General features: G+C 37.0%; 3 protein-coding genes across 6 annotated transcripts in view; 1 reads left to right on the top strand and 2 right to left on the bottom strand.

Moving 5' to 3' along the window:
• Positions 1 to 21164, bottom strand: part of LOC122974156 — a 144319-nt gene that overhangs the window by 109030 nt on the left and 14125 nt on the right. The window lies entirely within an intron of this gene.
• The window catches only part of LOC122974254 (nectin-4-like), a 28078-nt gene that overhangs the window by 1778 nt on the left and 5136 nt on the right, over positions 1 to 21164 (top strand). Inside the window, exons 2-3 of one of the 2 annotated variants that reach the window (XM_044342272.1) lie at positions 19863 to 20198; positions 20276 to 20643. In XM_044342272.1, coding sequence (XP_044198207.1) covers positions 19863 to 20198; positions 20276 to 20421 — 482 coding nt within the window. In that variant the 3' untranslated portion in view covers positions 20422 to 20643. Of the gene's footprint in view, positions 1 to 19862; positions 20199 to 20275; positions 20644 to 21164 lie in introns of those variants that run through there. The other variant, XM_044342271.1, reaches the window with a different exon arrangement.
• On the bottom strand, positions 3327 to 12400 carry LOC122974171 (Fc receptor-like protein 5). 3 transcript variants are annotated; one of them, XM_044342131.1, is made up of 9 exons: positions 12281 to 12400; positions 12010 to 12106; positions 10564 to 10599; positions 9087 to 9347; positions 8769 to 9008; positions 7743 to 7943; positions 6291 to 6365; positions 5620 to 5718; positions 3327 to 3554 (listed from the first exon to the last, which is right to left on the bottom strand). In XM_044342131.1, the coding sequence occupies exons 2-9, from the start codon at positions 12038 to 12040 to the stop codon at positions 3478 to 3480; spliced, it is 1020 nt and encodes a 339-aa protein (XP_044198066.1). In that variant the 5' UTR covers positions 12041 to 12106; positions 12281 to 12400; the 3' UTR covers positions 3327 to 3477. The 3 variants fall into 3 exon arrangements, with proteins under 3 accessions (XP_044198066.1, XP_044198065.1, XP_044198067.1); XM_044342130.1 differs by having other exon boundaries at positions 12010 to 12141; XM_044342132.1 differs by having other exon boundaries at positions 12010 to 12141; positions 12353 to 12395.

Below are 21164 nucleotides of genomic sequence, written 5' to 3' on the forward strand. Positions count from 1 at the left end.
GAGGAGACAAGGATGAAGGAAAGGCAGGAAATCCTGGACTGACAGTTGTTCTAACTGTTACTGCTGTGCTTCATCTTCTTGCTGTTTTTGTTGGTTTTGTGATTCATAGACAACATAAACAACGTCGTGACCAACAAGTTCACTATACAGCAGCTGTCCCCCAGCAGGTCTGAAAGGTCTTAGATCTCTGAACTCCTGAATCTTTGTGTCCTGCAGCTTTTTTTCCCTTTTTTTCTTGCTGTAATCATTCCTCCTGTTCATACCGAGTTCATTACAGCTCTAATCAAAATGTTCTTGACGATGCAAGTGATAGTTTATTTCTAGTGAGATGTTACTGAGCTTATAATGACTTTACTGTTTACTGTTGCTGCTCTAGAAACAATATTGTTATATTTAAAATATGAAATCAATTCTTATCCTGTTCCAAATGTATTCTTTTTTAAAATACAAAAGAAACAATTCTTTTGTAATGAAGAAGAATTGATAAGAGTATCAATTAGAGTCGCAGTATCAATAAATCTTTACTACCTCCTGTGAAGTCTTTTCACACACTGAAGTTCTTCTGTTTATGGTTTTTTAATGGGATTGTTTTGACACAATAAAGATTGTTGTTTTTAAGATTTGTTTCCTTATTGTGAATTCAGTCTTTACTTATTCACTTATGATCAGTCTGTTGACAACAGAAGACAGTTTGTGATATTATCACATTTTCACGATTTACTGACACCAGTTATTAGTCTGTGCCTTCATCCAGCTGCTATGACGATTACATGCTGCATTATATTACCACCACCAGGCTTCACTGTTGGGATGGTACTGGGTAGGTGATGAGCGCTGCCTGGTTTCTTCCAGACATGACAGACATCCACCGTATGCAGTCTGCACGCTGTCTGCTTTGAGTAAACTGAACTTAGTCTCTTCTCCAGTATGAACACACTACAGACTCAAGGCTGTAGATTTTGGGACACAGTCTGAAAAATGTTACAAAGCTCCTAAATGAGTCGAGTGGAGACTCTTCACAGGAGACAATCTTTGACTGAACTCAAGTAAATCTAGAAATGAACAGAAAGAGTCCATGTTAACACATCTGCAGTTAGAGAAACAACAGAAAACATCTCTGCTGTGTGTCTGAGCTGCAAATAAACAACAAACCAACAGAACATAAATAACTTAGAATACAGGAAGTCAAAGCAGCTCTCAGTGTGTGTTAACTCTGCCAGGCTGACAGTCGCCTCCATGTTAGTTTTAACAGACAGAACATCATCATCTGAACTTATATATGTAAATTCATCACAGTGGAACGTTGTTATCATGTTTTTTGTTGGGTGACGTTTGATATTAAATGAAACAAAAACTCACAAATGAATCCAATAACTGATCTGTCAATTTGTGTCTCTTCTTCTCATATCTTCATCTCTTCTGACTGAAACATTCCTGTCGGTATATTTCCAGGATCTGTATGTTATTTTCTTTTTGTTCATGATCATCTGCATCACCGCAGACAGACAGCCAAAGTTAAGAAGCTCTTAACTGTGTGAATGTGCTGCTTTGAGAAACACGTTATACTTTTAAAAAACACACTTAACCACGGAAGCCCTGAGAGGCAGGTAAGAAAAAAAGCCTAAGTCTGATCTTAATTGTTTTCTGTCCTGTGTTTATGACTTAAGAACAGGTGATTTATTTATTCATTTTTTGTCAGGATCATATTAAAAGTGTTTGTTGTTGTAATACTCATTTCGGCCACCAGAGGCTGAAGTATTGATGATATATTGATGATATAGTGGCTAAAATGGGTAAGGGTGTTGCTATGGTGAGGAAATGTGTTACATATATACCTGCTTCTACTTTTAATCAGGTTGTACAGTCACTTGTTTTGTCACATCTAGAATATTGTTCATCATATGGTCATCAGGAGCTTCACAAACTTCAACTGGCACTAAACAGAGCTGCCAGGTTAGTTCATATAGAACAAATGTGACTGTTATGTATAAACGCCTCTCATGGTTGACAGTTGAATGCAGACTCCTTCTAAGCCTTCTCTCATTTTTTAGGAAGGTTTTATTGTCAAGGAATCCTTCATTTTTATCTGATCTATTAGTCGATATAGAAAACAGTCACACTCATTTCACCAGCAACCTACCTACCTAGAAATATTAATTTAAAATATACAGTGTGCTATAGAGTCATATTTAATTATAAGCTACCACCATCCACAAGATTCATACAGAATAAATATAGATTTAAAAAGATACTGAAAAGTGAATTGTTGCAGATGACGATGACTGTTGTTTTTTCATGTTTTTGTTTTTCTCCTATATTTATCTTCTTTTTAATTTTTTTTTAAATTTCATTATCATCATTATTTTATTTCATGAATGGGTAAATTGTAAATTTAATTTTGTTTAAATTTTAAATTTTAAATTTTAATTTAATTTTAATTTAGTCCTCAAAGTGAGCGTGAATTTTAGATTTTTTTCATGCTTTTTCATTTAGTTCATCATTATTGTTAATTTTATGGTAATTTCTTTTCTTATTTTAATTTATTATCAATAACACTCTGTATTGTGTTCTGTTGTAATCATTTTCTTGCAAGGACCCCAGGAAGACTAGCGGCCATTAAATTAGCAGCTAATGCCAATAAAGAAACAATAAGAGGCTGAAGTGAACCACTACTCCATGTTCTAAATAGGACTAAAAACATCCATGTTTACTTCCAGGTGAGTTTAATTTCTCCATGAGCTCGGTCTAAACCTGCTCTATGTGAAAAGTGCCCTGAGATGACTTTTGTTGTGATTTGGCGCTATATAAATAAAATTGAATTGAAGATTGAATTGAATTAAACACAAGGTACATACAGTTTATTGTGTGTTGGCAAGTTATGTAACATTACTGTCATGTCTTTCTTTTGTCACCTGGAAGAAAACATAAATGTTTTGAGTCCTATTTAGAACATGGAGTAGTGCTGCACTTCAGCCTCTAGTGGGCGAAATTCACCTGTTCTTAAGTCATACACACAAGAAAGAAACAATTTAAATCAGACTTAGAAAATGGATCATCAGAATTTTTTTTTCTCTCAGGGCTTCCGTACATAACTTCTAAGATCGATGGTTTTCTGTACTGTAATGTGTCCTCATTTCAACAGAGATAATACAACTATTATTTTATTAGCGTTCAATCAGAGCTAATGATTATTTTATTATTTTCTCAATTAATTGATTAATCATTCTGTCTGAAATATTATAATATCCTACAGTGATGTATTCAAATTGCTTTTTAAGGTTCAACTAACAGTCAAAAAATGTATGACGAAGAAAAACAGAAAACAATTCACATCTGAGAATATTTTGGTTTATTGGACAATCGTTGCAGCTCTACATTCAGTTACAACTGTTCCTGTTAGAAACACAAAAGCAAACATCTAATGACATAAATAATGTATATACAGAAGTCTGCAGCTGGCAGACCAGCAGCAGGACGTCAGTGGTCGGACTGGTGTGAAGGAGTGGAGGTCCTCCTCAGTGAAAAGTAGACTACCTCTGACTCTAGGGGGCACTCTGAGAAACACACACAGTTCAAACAAGATAAGAGACAGTGACAGGTATTTCATTGCTTTTTGGTCAATTAGACATTAAAGGAATAGTTCTACAATTATTTTCAGAGAGTGAAATGAGAAAACTGATTCCTCTCTCATGTCTTTAAGTTAAACATAAAGTTACAGCCAGCAGCCATTTAGCTTAGCTTAGCATAAAGACTGGAAACAGGGGGAAACAGCTAGCCTGGCTCTGTCCAAAGGCAACAAAATCCACCGACCAGCACCTCTATAACTCACTGATTAACATGTTGGTTCTTTTGTTTCTGTTTAATAAGAGTAAAGTTAGTCCAAAATAGGTCAGAGGCATGATGTCAGTTCTTTTCAAGCTTAAAACCAAAAGTTGTGCTCACTGACATCATCGCACTACAGCTGGAGACGCTGCACCAAAATACTGTTTGATGAAATACTGAGAGATACAGGAGTAACTGCAGAGCACAACTTATATACTACTCACTTATACGTTAAGAGTTTCCTCCAAAATCCAAAGTCCTCGTTTTGTGTAAAAATGTATTTAAAAGTTTATCTGAAGCTAATATGAAGCTTCAGCCATCTGAGTTAGTCAAATCAAGTCACAGTCATTTCAGTATCGTTACTATCCCTCCACTGCAGCTAAACAGGGAAACACAAACAGGGAATTTTATTAGGGATGCACGATATTGGATTTTTTGCAGATATCCGATATGCCGATATTTCCAACTCATTGTGGCCTATTGCCGATACCGATATATGCACATATTTTTTTCCAGCTGGCTGAGGAGACTATTATGCATGCAAACATAGATTGTACTAAGTATGATCAAGAAAGACATTATATGAGGGAAAAATTTAGGAAGACTGGAGTTCAGGAGCTCAGCATTAAAACTTTAATGAACCTGCCAAGTGGGTGGAGCAGTAGAGTTTTCTTTGAGTTTATAAGACAGACAGGATTAATGTGTAGGATTTAATCTCTGGTCCACATTCCGAAGCAGAAGGTGGCGGTAATGCACCTAAAACACCGGTTGCCAACCGCCGTTATAAACCAAAAATAAGTTGTTTTTTTTTCCCAAACAGAGTTGTACATCCTGTCAACCAGGGTGTTTCCTATCTGTGCAGCCGAACACAGCAGCTCCTCCGCGGACTATTTTACTCTGACAGTCCCGGTGCTTCCTCTGCAGGCTGCACTCCACTCAGCTGCCCGTCAGATCAGCTGCTTCCTCCCACTTAAACCTGAATAACAAACTGGGGCTCGGTGCTCCGGTTGGATCCACACGGAGAGCCGGGGCTAACGTTAGCTGAGAGGCTAGCGGAGCATTAGCCGCAGCATGGCCAGAGGGCAGCACAGCCAGCTAGCCTCCGCTATAAGACGCAGCCTGTCTGATGGGCAGCTGAGTGAAGTGGAGCCTGCGGAGGAAGCACCAGGACCGTCAGGGTGAAACAGTCAGGCAGCGGAGGAGAAGGCAACATATCGGCATCTCATAATCGGCAGAAAATGTTCATTTCGGGCCGATGCCGATATTTCATTTTAGAGCTTATATCAGCTGATACTGATGACGTGCCGATAATATCGTGCATCCCTAAATTTTATACAACATCATTCCTGATGATGTAATCAGAACAAACAACAGGAAGTTTGGTATTACACCAGAGGGCATCAGACTGGATCAGTTTCCTTGTATTTTGTGACATAAAGAGCCTTCATGGTGCTGGATATTGTTGGACAGCGACAGACAACCACTGCCATTAATCCTCATGTATTTTTAACTCTTTCTGACATTGAATTAGTCATATTTTAAGATGTTTGCTAACTCGCTTGCCTCTAACTGCCCTGTGAGGGACAAATAAAGTATTCTGAATTGAACTGAATAAAAAGACTAATTTTGGAAGATATCCACTTGATTTGACTAACTCATGTTAGCCTCAGATAAACATTTTTGCACAGACTGTGGATTTTGTGCCTCATCACTGACTTTGAAGGATCTCGTTGTGCCCAGTATGAACACAATCTACATACAGTATGTGCAGTGATTATTGTATTAACAGTGACTTACCTGTCCGACCTCTCCTGCTGTTTGGGCTGATGGCTATTTGTCCATAACAGACGTCTGTTGTTGTTTTTACCGCTGTGTACACTACAGCTGGATCGCTCTCTGGAAAATAAAACACTGTTAAATGATGAGTTCACAATTTCGGGTTCTGTAGTTTTAAGACTAGAACTAAACTAGAAAAATTGTGAACTTATCCTTTAATACAACCAATGAAACTGCTGCAGAACATGTGATCCAAAAAACAAAACCCAGAATGTTAATAAGACTACAATAAAAACATGATATTATTTTTATTATTTTAAAATAAGATATCACAGGAAAAGAATTGATCATAGCTGCAAACATCAGTGTAAATGTCCCCTCTTTGAACTGAAGTAAATTACAGACACGTTTTTACAGTTTTTTTGCTTTTTAACACCCCTGCAGTGAAAGAAGGAGGAGACATAATTCAACAGGAAGCTGGATGACCACAGAGCTGTTGCTTCTCTGCAATATAACTGACACACTTCACACAATATGCAACACCTTGTTCAAATGTTAAGAAAAGCTTCTCGTAAAGTTCAAATCGAAATATCATGGTCGTCAGTATGAGCAACACATTTCATTACTGTTATTTGACCCACTGTTAATATAAAAATATTGATTTTAGCAGCTTTAAAGACGAGCTGCTGTACCTCTCGTCCTGTTCGCTTCACAGCTGACGTCGTCTGTTCTTCTCTCTGATGAATAAACTGGAACTGGGTCACTCTCTGGGAGATAAAACACATATTAAACTAAATATTATTACTGCAGCTGATACATGTGCTGAATATTTGTATCAATGAGGGTAATAATGTCTGAAAATAACAAATAAAGGTGAAACGTATTCACTAAAGACAAACAGTTCAGTTAATGGACAATGAATAGAACACTAAACGTTACAGATATGTGAGCAGAATATACAGAAATGTGCACATTTATCAGTTATTGACATGAATCAAACAGCATTAAAAGTTCCAGTAATGAGCCTAAAGTAAAGCAGAGAAGCTGCTCTGGTTTATCAGCCCTGCGGTGAACCTGACCAAATTCAACTGATGCGTCTTTAACAGAAAACAGGAAACTGGACGGCAGCAGAGCTTCTGTTCACTCAGACCACAAACTAAATTTAAACATATATACTAACGTATAAGATCTATTGCAAGTTACCAGTGAAAAGTTTACTGTGAAGTATCAAAGTGAAAAATAATGTCAACAGAATGTGTAAAAGGTGAAATACTGACAATGAAAAGTCAGTTTGTGGCTTTTAATCCACAAAGTGAAACATACATTTCTCTCCTGATGTGTAAACTCACATAAAACATTCAGTAACCAAAATCTAATGTTAAACTCAACACACATCCATCTAGACACAAGATATTCCTTTAAAGCAAGTCTTAACCCACAAATAACCCACAATGATCCAAAAACGTCTCCAATCTCAAACTCAATAACTCCTAACTAACTTCTCACAAACATACAAGTAGAAATAAACACAAACTCTGAAATACTGGAGGCCTCAATGTAGAACATTTATACATAGATGTAAATAAGATGTGACCATAAGATAGAAATTAAAGTTATAATCCTTAAGATTACAGCATGTTTTCCTCAACAGCCTTTCAGTGTATTTACATTTTGTGATTATCTGTCTGTACATAGTAGTTTTTATAGTTACTGGTGGAGTCCGTCCCTCCATCACTGGATCCACACTGATTTTTCTCTCATGCAATGTGATGCAATAACAAACAATAACACATAATGAAAAAATAAACAACAAAAGGACTAATTCTGTTTGTGTGTGTATTAAAAACAAATTCAGATTGACTTTACATGCACGAGGGATTGACAGGAAACACATTTCCTGCTGTAAAAAAAGTTTATGTTGTTATCATTTCTTATTGACTTTATTAAGACAATGTGAGTTTGTTTGGCTGCTCTTCAGTTGTATTTCTGACAAAGTAGCAGCTCAACCAGTGTTTTCTGTTGTATTAAACACTTCCAAATCAACAAGAATTATGACTTTTAAGCAAAGTATATCTAAACTGTTGCACTATAACTAAACCTACATGTGATATGTTGAATCTGATATCCAAGAATTTGTGTCTGACCTGGAGATTTCCTCCGGACGCATCGTCTCACCAGTAGAATCAACAGAACCAGTAGAACAAGCAGGACCAGACCACAGACAGGTGGAACATAAAGCAACACAAAGGGAGGAGGAGAGGGGGATGGGGAGACGTCAGGATGATGAGGACTTGTAGGATGGGAAGGAAGTGTAGAATGAGGAGGAGTTGTGGTGGTGGGTTTGTCTGTGATAACCAAGAAATAATCCAAAAATTGTCAATAGAAATGTTTAGAATAAAATGCACTACATAAAGTAATATACATCTGGTCGAAATTATAACGTGTCCAGTACTAATATGTGCAATATGTGTCTTCACTCTAAAGGACCTTAAAATACCACCAACAGCTGCTAGCTGCTCCAACTGACTCCCATTCAAACAGCCTCAACTTCTCTCTAGAAATACTGAGTCAATCATTGTTTTCAACCAGTCATTCTGGTCTCAATCTCTAAATTCAGACCCTCTAATAAGTGTGCTGGTGGCCATTTTGGAAATCATTGCTCTGTTAATAAGATTTGAAGACTTATAGTAGCTTTGATGTCTGCCGGGTTGGCACAGAGTCGCGCTATTGTCACAATATTTCACTAAGTTTAATGCTGGATGCTGCAGACTCTCAGTATTGTTATTGTATAAACTGATATGGAGTCTAAACTGCATCAACCTACTTGTTTTCCACATTTGATTTTACAACAAAAAGCACTTCACTAATAAATGAATGTATCTTCAAGCTCCTAAATCTGAGCCCTCTTATCAACACATCACCCATAATATGTATTACTGAAAAACAAAAAACATGAATCATCTAATGGTGGAAATTCCAGATCTTCAATGCTGAAAACTCCTTATTGGTGCAGAAACCCACTCTGACCGCAGCTGAAGGTCTTGTTTTTACTGACCTCCAGCGGTTTAACCTCTCACCTCGCTGCAGTGACGTAGAAGTGTACTCCAGGGTGTGTTGGTACACTGTGACATCACTGCTGACTTGACTTGATTTGTCTTTGACTTCCTCACCTGTGACAGTGATCCAGCTGGGTGGAGACTCTCCATGACTGCTGTTGTGACACTTGTAGAGGCCTTCATCAGACTTGGAAACATTGCGGATGGTCATGTGACCTGCAGGCTCAGTCCCGATGAGGGAGCCATCTTTATAGAAATCAGCTGGGAGGTTGGAGGTCTTTGTTTTACAGTGCAGAGTGACATCATCTCCCTCCATCACAGGGAGGACAGGACTCTGCAGGATCACTGATCCATCTGAACACAGAGACAAACTACAGCATTTCATCATTTACACTCAGCTTCATCAATACTAACTCCACAGTCTGATCTTACCAGTGACAGTGATGTTGATGCTGTTACTGGTGGCTCCCTCTCTGGACTCACACCAGTAAACTCCACTGTCCATTGTGGTTATGTAGCTGAGGTTACATACAGAACCAGCTGGTTTTCCCTGGTTGTCACACTCAGCTCTGGTTTCTCTGGTTGTGTTCCTCCTCAGAGTCCATCCAGCAGAGCTGTCGTTCTCCTCACAGCTCAGAGAGACAAACTCATTTTGAAACATCTGAGAGCTGCTGGGACTCACAGTCAGAGAGGCTGTGAGAAAAACATAATGAGCCATTTAGTGTCTTAAAGAAAACATCCAAGCAGAAGGTTCAACATTACATCTCAACATATCTATCAAACTGATGGATCAGTTACTCAAACTAGACTTCATGTCTCACCCACCAACACAGACCTATGGGTTTGAACATCTCATGAGTCGAGTCACAAGTTAATTCAAGGTTTAAATCTGTCAGGATGCCGTGCAAGTCTCCATCAGTAAGTTGCACAACCATGTGCAAGTATCTCAGGTGTCAGGATGCTGTCCACCATTATTGGCAACACTTAAGATTACAAACACATGTCTTCATGTTGTCATATCAAGTGGATATCTGCCACTTTTACAGTTTTTTTATCATCAAATTCCCTCTTTGTGTTTCCTCGGACAGTGTTTCCCTTTTGAGCTGCAGGTGGAAGTATAGTAACAAAAAGAGGGACTTTGGCACTAAAAAGACTGTACCGTTGAACGATATCTACTTGATTTGACTCATTTGGACTCTGAAGCTTCATATTAGTGTCAGATAAACTTTCAAATACATTTTTGCACAGAAGGAGGACTGTGGATTTTGTCCCCCGTCACTTCCATTGTAAGTGCATTATGAAGGGATCTTATAATGGTCAGTATGAACAGGAGGAATGATTACAGCAAGAAAAACAGGTTTAATGTTCATTTGGGCTCCTAACCGTTGGTTTAAGACACACTTGGAAAATCGTGAATCGTCCTTCAATGGGTTATCAATTAATACATGTTTACTCAAAGTTGGGGGTTACAGTTATGCTCTGAAATGTATCTGAAATATCAAACTGTTGGTCACATGCAAACATCTGCATGTTGCTTCATCAGTGAATGATCACCAGAAATAATTTCTGACAGGACATTAATACTCAGTTCTTATTTCTAACTTCATTCAAATATAAACTGCTGATGTACTGTGAACACTTCTGCTGGCTCCTGCTCTTGGTTTTAGTGCATCTTAAAAAGCATCAAGCAGCAACATGTAGACGTTTGCATGTGACGACCAGTTTGATAAAAAAAACAGCCTTAAATTACTGAGAACAGATGCATCAGATTCATGAATCTGGATTTCTGATAATTTGGTGGCAACAAAAGAGAAAAAATAAAATAAAGCAACAGAAATCTTGATGTAATAACTCTCAGCATGTGTCTCTTGTGGTTAAGTGTTGGCTCATCATATAACAGTTTACTGACCTTGGTTTGTTGTGCAGCACAGCAGTGAGGTCAGCACTGAAGAGACATGATGACACTGGTTGGTTTGAGATTTGCAATTAATCAATTACTGGTTTTAAATCACAAGATGGAACTTATGAATAGTGATGGAAGAAGGACTGAGATCTTTACTGAAGTAAATACAACACAGAGTAAGCACTCATTATGCAAAATGCCTCCATTTAGATATTTATCATATTGGAATATTAATACTGATTAATTAATGTGAACATGTAGGCAATGTACACTGTTGACCAGTATAATAATCTATAACAACGTACATTTTATAAACGGATCATTTTATAAAGAAAGTTTCGTCTGAACAAAAGCTACTGACCTTTAATAAAGTACAATATTTCTCTCTAAAATGTATTGAAGTAGAAGTACAAAGTAACATAAATACTTAAGTATACTTTGCAGCACTTTGGATAGAAGTTGTGAAATGTTTATAACACATCTGTCTGTTCATATTAAAGTTAAAGTTCATTTGCAGTGAATCTCCTCAAACTCCAAATATCAGAACACCAAATCTCTGTCTTCAACAGACTTCAATATGAAGCTTGTAGAGACAGGATGTACTTTGTGGGAGGAGGTGAGAATAGATTCAAACAGTTCTGAGGTTTGTTTGCAGCCTCTGAATTGTTTGGTGAAATATTTCTCATAAGTTTTATTTAACGTCATTTTAAAGATGCATTTTAATATAAGACAAGAACACCTGAATCTCACTTTCCTTTTCATGTAGTAATTCTGCAAAGTGGCTCATAAATCTGAACGAAGAATTTCTCTTTTCTCATCGTATCTGTCAGCAGTAATGGAAAGTAACTCAGTACATTTACTCAAGTACTGTACTTAAGTATAAATTGGAAGTACTTTACCTGAGTATTTCTATGCGTATACTACATTTCAGAGGGAAATATTGTACTTTCTACTCCACTACATTTATTTGACAGGTTTAGTTAGTTTTCTGAGCTTGCCCGCCCTCTCTCTCTCCTTGTCTCTTATCTTTTTTAAAATGAGTTAGGAAACCCACAACAAAGCCCAACTTTTAACGTTATCAAATGAAGAGAGATGTCCTCCTCTCATATCTCTCATGGCAGGGTTGTACAGCGCTGATCATGACATGCAGTCATAGAGCTCAAAAGCTCCACCCTGCCGGCTCGCTTTTTTATTCCAAGTTTATTAATATTGAACATGTTGCATTGCACTCTCTTGTTTCCCCAACGATACACCCACCAAGTGTGAAGTCGATCAGATGAACGGTTCTTGAGATATGCGAAGGACAAACATACGGACAGAGATTCCTTGTTTTATATAGAGATAAAATCATATTTTCATTTTAAAATGTTTTATAAAGTAAATATCACTCATATCTAACTACACCCATTAACAATGTAATTATTAATTGTGAACATTACAGATTGTACTCACAGAGCAGCTGCTGAAGACATGTTTCCTCCATTGTACCTCATAGTGATGTGACATCAACTCATTGTTCAGTCGCAGCAGTTAAACCCTCCTCTTTCCTCTGTGGAGGTGAGTATGGTGGTTGTGTGGTTTTGTCTTCAGCAGTTAACAGGAAAACAGTAGTTCAAATATCAACCAACAGTGGCTTCATTAACTTACACAAACACAAGTAAAAAGGTTGTAAATGAAGCAGATGAGTTGTTTCAGTCTGCAGTGAGACAAATGAAGAACTAACCAGCTATTTTCACCACACACTCTGATGAAAGACTTGACGTGTCTGATACAACACATGGAGAGTGACACGTACAAAGTGTAGGTTTTTTCCTCTGGTGTCTCATTGTGGTTTTCTGATGGTGGAAGAAGAAAAAACAGGAAGTGAAATACTGAATGAAATAAAATCACAGATTCACTGAATAGCTTGTTGTTTAATTATCTTTTGACATGGAGCCTTTAATACTCTTAACTTAGCCCCCTGGATGATTTTCATGATTGTTTATGAGAATATGATGCAGCATCTTCACGTGGTCACAATGTGAATTGGAAATCTAAAACCATCTTGTTTTTGTGTCACTCTCTACAAACCAAATCAGGTTATTTTAAAAAAAAAAATGCAGTTTAAGAGTTCATGGTTCTGTTCTTTTTTCAAAAGTTTTACTGTTTTTGCACAAACAATAAGTCTTTTTGAATAAAGTTTTTGTACTTTTCTCTGCTGTTCACTAAATACTGAAGTTCAGCTGCAGCTTCTGAACCAGGAGGAGAACCAAATAGTTCGGCTTCACCTTTAAAATGTCGCTGGGAGAAACACCGAACAACGGCCAATGACACAACCGTTATTGATCTTTCAGTCTGTCGTATGAACTTTTACATGTCTGTGTCCAGGGGCCCGATGAGCTCAGCATCTTTATCATAGAGGACCAAAGGGCCCGACCCCTAGGTTGGGAACCACTGGACTAAACTAGCTAACTGTAAATAAAGTAGTGTAAATTAGCTCCTCCTCCAGCAGCTACAACAGTAACATGCTGCTCTAACACTGATGCTTCACTATTAATAATCTAATGATGTCATATATAATAATATATCAGTCAGAGGGACCAAACCACTACTTTTACTGCAATACTTTAACTACATCAAGCTCATAATACTTATGTACTTTTACTGTAATACTTTAACTACATCAAGCTCATAATACTTATGTACTTTTACTGCAATACTTTAACTACATCAAGCTCATAATACTCATGTACTTTTACTGCAATACTTTAACTATATCAAGCTCATATATGTACTTTTACTGTAATACTTTAACTACATCAAACTCATAATACTTATGTACTTTTACTGCAATACTTTAACTACATCAAGCTCATGATACTTATGTACTTTTACTGTAGTAGATTTTTCATGCAGGACTTATTTTTACATTGCTGTATTAGTACCTTTGTAAAGGATATTAGTTATTAGGTCAGTGGTGTGAATTCTGTTATTTCCGTGTAACCGGGCAGTATAACTGCACACCTGAGACGCAGGTGTTTGTAGTTCTGAAGTGATGAACTGTAGGCAAACAAAGTGAGGCTTTAAAAGCTTAGAGCTAAAATAAAATACATAAACTGATTGATATTTGTGTGAATGTGGAGTTGTGAAATAACTTCAGGCTCAGGCTCAGGCTCCTTCCTGTTCAGTTTATTTTAGCTGTTGCCTAGCAACAAAAGCCAATACTGATATAGAGCACATATCTATAAGCCCTGGTGTGTAAAGTAACACAATTTACAACATCACTGCACCTTGTTCTGGCTTACAGAAAATAAATTACGTAGAATATTATTCAAACTTTCACTCAGCACTTTATTAGGAACACCTGCGTAATCTAATGCAAAATTCTACTTTTATGAAGCTTATAGACTGTTATTTATCGGCGGGGGGCTGGACTGATGTTTTTTGGTAACACTTTATAACACAGCCCGCGTTTTACCACTTCCCATCACTTATGTAATTTCCCGGAAATTACGGTGTAACTTCCACGTATGAATCCGTACATATAAAATACTTTCCGGTTCTTACTGGTACTTAAATGTAGGTACAGCGGAAGAAAACGAAGCAACGAGAAGAAAGGAAGTAACAATTGGAGTTTTAAAGTGTAACTTCCCATAATTTATGGTGTAACTTCCTCGTATGAATCAGTATGTTACGTGTATAAGTGCACTAAAATCAAAAGTTTTTGCTCATGACAGTTATGACAATCATTTTTTTATGCATGTGTGTTTGACAGGCAAGCTTCACCCACACTCAAGAGATTTATTATGCTTATGTCTTCTACTTCATTGTATCAATTTGAATAGAACAAGTCGAGAAATGGGTCTATACTTTTGAAAATTAAGGTAAGGTAGGATAACTAGTCTGTACCTACAGAGTAAGGACTGGGGAACAGTGTGAATTTAATAATCCAGCCTGCTCTCTGTTGTTACCATGTACTTATAGGGTAACTAGTCTTTACCTACAGAGTAAGACTGGGAGAACAGCACATATGTTGTGGTTTACGTGTAATCAAAGGATAAAATCATTTTTCATAACTTCCTGCGCACCTTATTATTGTGTAATTAAAGATATACTATGTATATTATTACATTACTGTATTGTTATTTTTTCATCCTCGGATGACAATACAAGCCTTTCATAGCTGTGCACTGGAGAGAGGTAAGTTTGCCTGTTATGAGCTGCTGCAGTGCTGGACCAACATGGCTGCTAGGAGCCAATTTTCAAAAGTATAGACCCATTTCTCAACTTTTTCTATTTAAATTCATACAGTGAAGTAGAAGACATAAGCATAATAAATCTCTTGAGTGTGGGTGAAGCTTGCCTGTCAAACACACATGCATAAAAAATGATTGTCATAACTGCCACGAGCAAAAACATTTGATTTTAATACACATATAACGTACTGATTCATACGAGGAAGTTACACCATAAGTTCCGGGAAGTTACACTTTAAACCCAACTGTTACTCCCTTGTTTCTCGTTGTTTCGTTTTCTTCCGCTGTACCTATATTTAAGTACCAGTAAGAACCGGAAAGTATTTTATATGCACGGATTCATACGAGGAAGTTACACCATAAGTTCCGGGAAATTACATGGTAAGTGATGGGGCTGTATTATAAAGTCTTACCTTTTTTTTTAACTTGATCCTCCGGAGCTACAAATATTTGTTCTTGAGCCTCCCTGTGCCACTGGGACAAAATGCAAATCCTCCTCACAAATAATGACATCATCACACAAGCTTTACCCTTGATGATCGCATTAACGAAAGTTACTAAAACGAAATCCTGGAGTTGAAGAAAGCCTTAGTTTTCTGATTAACTAAAACTTGTCATTGAAAGTTAATCTTGAAGAGAATGATATGGTTATAATTATAATTTTACTGTTATCTGAATTACTCAGCCCTCTGTAAAATTATAGCTGGACGACCAATCACAGAGCTGAAAGCAACATTTTCTTCACAGCAACTGTGGAGGTGCAAAATTCTGATAGGCTGACAAAAGGGTCTTCTTTCATTTAACCCTTCACATCCCAACACAAACTGAACTTTAATGAGTCCTGTCAGCATACAGCGGTAAGGCTGACAGCGGTTTTGCAACCTCCCCCCACCTCATAAATAACCAACAGTCCCTTATATGTTTTCAGTTTTTGTTGACATTGTCAGAAAGGTGATCATTTTACTTTACATTTATTATTGAGGTGGTAGTGGGCGGTGGTGTACTGGAGTGTATTATACTGAAAAGTGTTCCTAATATTTTCCCCCTCATGTACGTTAATGAAATGGACAAAATATTTTATATATGTAGTCAGAATTCAAAGAGGACATAATCTGCATATTCCAGCTGTACTGGAATATCTTTTATTAACAGTTAAAAACTCCTTACTTATCTGATTTAATGATGTGATGTCAGCATGATGGAAGCAGAGGTAACAGCTGCAAATGAAGCAGTCAGAGCAGGCTGAAGTCCTGGACTTTGACTTCCAGGGAGCATTTCTGCAAGTTTGGAACCTTTGACCATGTTTAACATCCAACATTATATCAATAATCACAAAGAGCGTGATATGTCTCATTTAAATGCAGGTATAGTCCAGCCTGGTCTTCAGAATAAAACGTTGGTATTGTACGTCTCTGCAAACCACATAAACTTTGAATATCTACATTTCAACATGTGTATTATGTAGCATATTAACATTTCTACAAAATGTACCATGTCAACATTTCTAAAGTGACGTAGTTCACATGAGATCTATATGAGCTGACTTTCTTATTAGGAGGAGGAGGGGTTGGTGGATGGATAGGAAGTTTCTCGGCAGAAAGTTGAAAGTTGGAAATCAGCAGAGAGCAAGACCACCTCGAAACCAGCACCTGTTTCTTCTTCCTGTTTCAATCGACAAAAACGGGTGTTTTTAGTGAGACGTCGGGACCTTTGCAGCCGTTTTTATTTTTTTATTTTATTTTAACCCAAACCATGATCTTTCCCTAACCCTAACCAAGTGGTCTTTGTGCCTAAACCTAACCAGACCTTAACCACAACGTTGTCATACCATGAAACATCATTATTCAAAGGAGAATGGTCAACACTGAAACAGACATTCAACGTATCCGTGGTTTGTAGAACGTACAACGCCAACAGTCATGTGACATTAGGAGCCAATTCCTGCTGTCTGTCTGGGTGTGGATAAGAGCGACCAACTGTGTTCTATCCCGAAGGAACCGAAACTCTGCGATCATGGATTCTTCAATAGTAACGTCATTTGTGTCTTTTCTCATCTTTTCTCTGACTTCTGCATTGGAAGATGAGCTGTGTGTGTGTGCATGTGTGTGTGTGTGGAAAATTAAGAAATGAAACCCTGCCAGTGGTACTCGGAGTCGGTTCCATTTTCTGGTTTTTGCATTAAACATGTCGCTCGTGTGAATTTTAAAAGTCACATTTCTTTACAAAGAAAAATCATCAAGTGACCTGATATTTAATGTTTGATGGACTGAACTGTTCAAAACTGTATTTATGTAGTATTTAGGGTTTGTACTGCAACCCAATGACCTTAATTCCACTTCAGATAAGCAATAACAAAAAATGGAGATCTCCCTTGTGAAACAGGCAAAACTGAAAGTGTTCCAGTAAGAGACGCCCTTCACTCAGGGACATATACTGGCTGCTGAGCAGCTTAAACCCCACAACACAACGGCCAGCCTCGTTTTTTACAAGTTCAAAGTTAATAGTGAGTTTGTTTGACACAGCTGAGCTGTTTTCTCCAAAATACTGAGTGTATTCTGCTCAGAATTTCTTATAAACTGAGAAAACAACTTTTTTAACTCTCCTGTTATGTTCAGCTGTAATAACAGTAATAATGTTCCTGAGTCAAAATGACCTGATGCATATTTAACCATCTGAAAATAGTAAAAACATTTTTTTCTCCACAAATATTAACTTTAGCTCTATTAATATCAATGTAATCAATATTTACTGTAATCAAGTATTTCACCCCTCACCGATCATGGTTTACTTATGATAATTCACTTGTTTTTCATTAAAAAATAATTTTCAAACTTTTTTGTACTTTGGCAAAAACTACACATTCAACACAATTGTTTTTTTGATTCTTATTTTATTTAGATTTTTTCATTATTTTTGACGTTATCTGTCGTGTGTATTAATAAAAAACATCTTTTTGAAATTGTAATTCAATTCACACTAAATGAGTCATAAGCATTATTATTAAAATGTTTAAAACTACATTTTACAATTTATTAACATTTTTAACATTTATTTTTAACAATGTTTACAACAGGAATCCTCAGAAAGAAAGAAAAGTGCGTGTGTGTGAGTGTGAATGAGGATAATGCATCCAGTTGTGTATGAAAGGAAATATAATTTCCATATAATAATAATTTTGACACTTAATCACTACTGAATACGTGATGTTGAAATTTAAGTATCGCAGAATTTATTTCACTGAAATATTTGACTTTTTTTCTGAATTTTCATTTTGTGAAATTCTGAACAGTCACTTTCAAGTTGTGCAATTCCAAAAATATGATTTCCAGTATTTATTTATTTTAGGGTTCTCAAATTCAGATAGAGAATTCACGTGCCATCCATCCTTCTGTTCAGATCTGAATTTAATCTAAATGTCACTGAGAGTATTTGAGCAACTAGTTTTAATTCATTTGAATAAAATGAATATTCAGAATTTCACAAATTGAAATTCATAAAGATGGTTTTTAAAGTCAAACATTTCAGTGCAATAAATTCAGTGATATTTAACAACATTAAAGTATTCAGTAGTGATAAAACTTCAAAATATGATATTGAGTTGCTGATCTAATGTGACAGATCCTGTGAAATGATGTTTGGGAATAATTTAAAAGCCTGTGGTGCTGTCTATGGCTGGGACAGATTCAAAGCAGAAGACACTGACACTGAAGTTACAAACTTTTAGTTTAGTTAGTTAGTTTAGTATATGAGCATGTGTAACTTCATGGTCACAGATAGTGTAGGAAATTTGAGGCTGAGGTTTCTCTAATAGTTGTTGACTTTGAGTCTGTAATGTCTGTAAATGATTTATGAGCTATGTGGAATGAGAGGCAGGAAGCTCCTTTATTGATGTTATTTTATGCAAGTGTTGATTGAGTAATAAAGTGTCTTGGCCAAAAATATATTTTTTAATGCCAAAAATAACACCAAATATCCATTAATTGGTCGAGAGCATTTGGGAGCCTCTATGCAGCGCTGTGAGTCAACCTCTGCACCATTGCCAGGTCAAATTGACCCGAACAGTATGTGTGTAATATGAACATGCAGGGGGAGGGTTTCAAAGAGGTGAAATTAGTCATTTACAATTAACTTTTAAAGCTCAGAATAAATATCAGTTGAGTATCTTTAACAGTGTGAGCAGCTGTGCAGGTGACATCATGAACACAGATAATTACATCCACTGTTATTGTGTTATTGCTGGATATGAATAAAAATAGGTGTTGTCGGTGATGTCAAACAGTGGTTGTCATGGTGATCATTCTGAAAAAATATAAACAGTAATGATTTGTCAATTTATTGTCGATAGTAACTTAATTAAAAATATAAGTATATACATGTACATACTGTATATATAAATAGCAGTGGTTGTTCATGTTTTATATTAAACTCTAGCCGTTGTGTTACAAATTGCTCCCAACCCCATCTCTCCATCATATCATTGATAGATATCAGTTATTGATTAGTTTTAGATGGTACTTGTGTCTCAGATTCTTGGAGCAGCTTTTCCTCCTTTAAGCCACTTTGTTAAACTCGACTGTTTTAGAGAGCAGCAGATATTTGGAAACCTCTCCCTGTGCTGCATCCAGCATTTTAAAATCAAACTGAAAATATGGTTCAAATCTACTCAGATATGAACTCATTCATTATTTTTATAGTTTTTATATCTTATATCATTTATAATGATTTATTATCTAATTGTGTTGTTTGTTTATAATTGTCAGGACAAAGAGTTGTGACACATTTTTCCTTTTATTGCATCGACAGAAACATGACAGACTTTCATATGAAGGAACAACATGTATTATGTTACATTAAACATGTAATAATTAATCATGTAATAAATGATGTTCTCCCCAAACGCTATATTTCACCAAATTCATTGAAACCAACCAAAATCATCTCAATTATTAATATGACATCATTATTATATGAAAGTTATCCTATTAAGTAAAGATTTTCTTAACACACACACACACACACACACACAATTCACTTTTCTGTGAATTTTCTGTTTTTGTTGGAATCTTTCAGAGATAACAGTAAAGCCTGGAGATGATGTCACTCTTCAGTGTCAGAGTCAGAGAGATGAAGCCATCACACTGTTGGAGTGGAGCAGACCTGACCTAAACCCGGAGACAGATGATTACGTCTTCTTCTTCAGAGAGAACCGACTATATGACCACTACCAGCATCCATCTTTTCGTGATCGAGTGCAGCTGAGAGATCCAGAGATGAAGGACGGAGACGTTTCTGTGATTCTGAAGAACGTCACCATCAACGACACTGGAACATACGAGTGTCGTGTTTCTGTGAACAGCAAAGGACTTGAGCTCATCAACACCATCAATCTGACAGTTACTGACTCAGGTGAGTTTGAAGAGTTTGTAGAGGTGATTCATCACCTACCTGACAGCTGATACCTCACACCTGTTTCTGCTCTGCAGGTCACACAGCTGGAAACACCTGGACTGAAGGAGACAAGGCTGAAGGAAAGAAGGAGGAACGAAATCTTGGACTGATAGTTGGTCTGCCTGTTGCTGCTGTGCTTGTTGTTGCTGTTATTGTTGGTTTTGTGATTCATCGACAATGAAGACAACGTCCTGACTAACATGTTCAGTATAGAGCAGCTGTCTCCTAGCAGGTGTGAAAGGTCTCAGATCTCTGAACTCCTGAATCTTTGTGTCCTGAAGCTTTTACAGCAGCAACATGTTCTGAACTGGAAGATCAGTTCTTTCATCAGTAAACATGTTTTTCTTGCTGTAATCATTCCTCCTGTTCATACTGAGCATTAGAGGATCCCTTCATAATTAGAGCTACATTTACACATTTAAATTTACATTTTTCATTTAGCAGACGCTTTTATCCAAAGCAACGTACATCTGAGACTGATACAACACAAGCAGGGATCCAGTCAGGAGACAAAACGATTAAGTGCCATAAAGCTTAAGTTTGAGTCCGACAGGACTAGATGCCAACAGGCAGTGCACCAAGGCAATGCATAGAGTGCATAGATTTCATAGAAGCAGATTTTCTTTTTGTTTTTTTTCTACCTTCAGTCCATCAAGTGCAGAGGTGTTCGTAAAAGAGCTGGGTCTTTAGTCCTTTCTTAAAGATTGAGAGAGACTCTGCAGATCGAACAGAGTTTGGTAATTCGTTCCACCACCGAGGAACTACAGAGGGGAAGAGTCTAGCGAGTGACTTAGGGTCCTGTTGTGGTACCAGGCGCCTTTCATTGGCAGAGCATAGTGGGCGGGAGGGACTGTAGACCTGAATGAGGGAGTTCAGGTAGGCAGGAGCTGTTTTAGATGCTGTTTTGTAAGCAAATGTCAGGGT

The sequence above is a fragment of the Thunnus albacares genome, chromosome 22 (genome assembly GCF_914725855.1).
Source record: "Thunnus albacares chromosome 22, fThuAlb1.1, whole genome shotgun sequence".
In the NCBI taxonomy this organism is placed as follows: Eukaryota; Metazoa; Chordata; class Actinopteri; order Scombriformes; family Scombridae; genus Thunnus; species Thunnus albacares.

Excerpts from the sequence above, each read along its gene's own strand:
- LOC122974171 (XM_044342131.1), bottom strand. The coding sequence starts at position 12,040 with ATGGAGGAAACATGTCTTCAGCAGCTGCTCT. Across the intron at positions 9,348-10,563 it reads GTGCTGCACAACAAACCAAG|CCTCTCTGACTGTGAGTCCC; the intron begins GTCAGTAAACTG and ends TTTTTCTCACAG. Across the intron at positions 5,719-6,290 it reads TGAAGCGAACAGGACGAGAG|AGAGCGATCCAGCTGTAGTG; the intron begins GTACAGCAGCTC and ends TTTATTTTCCAG.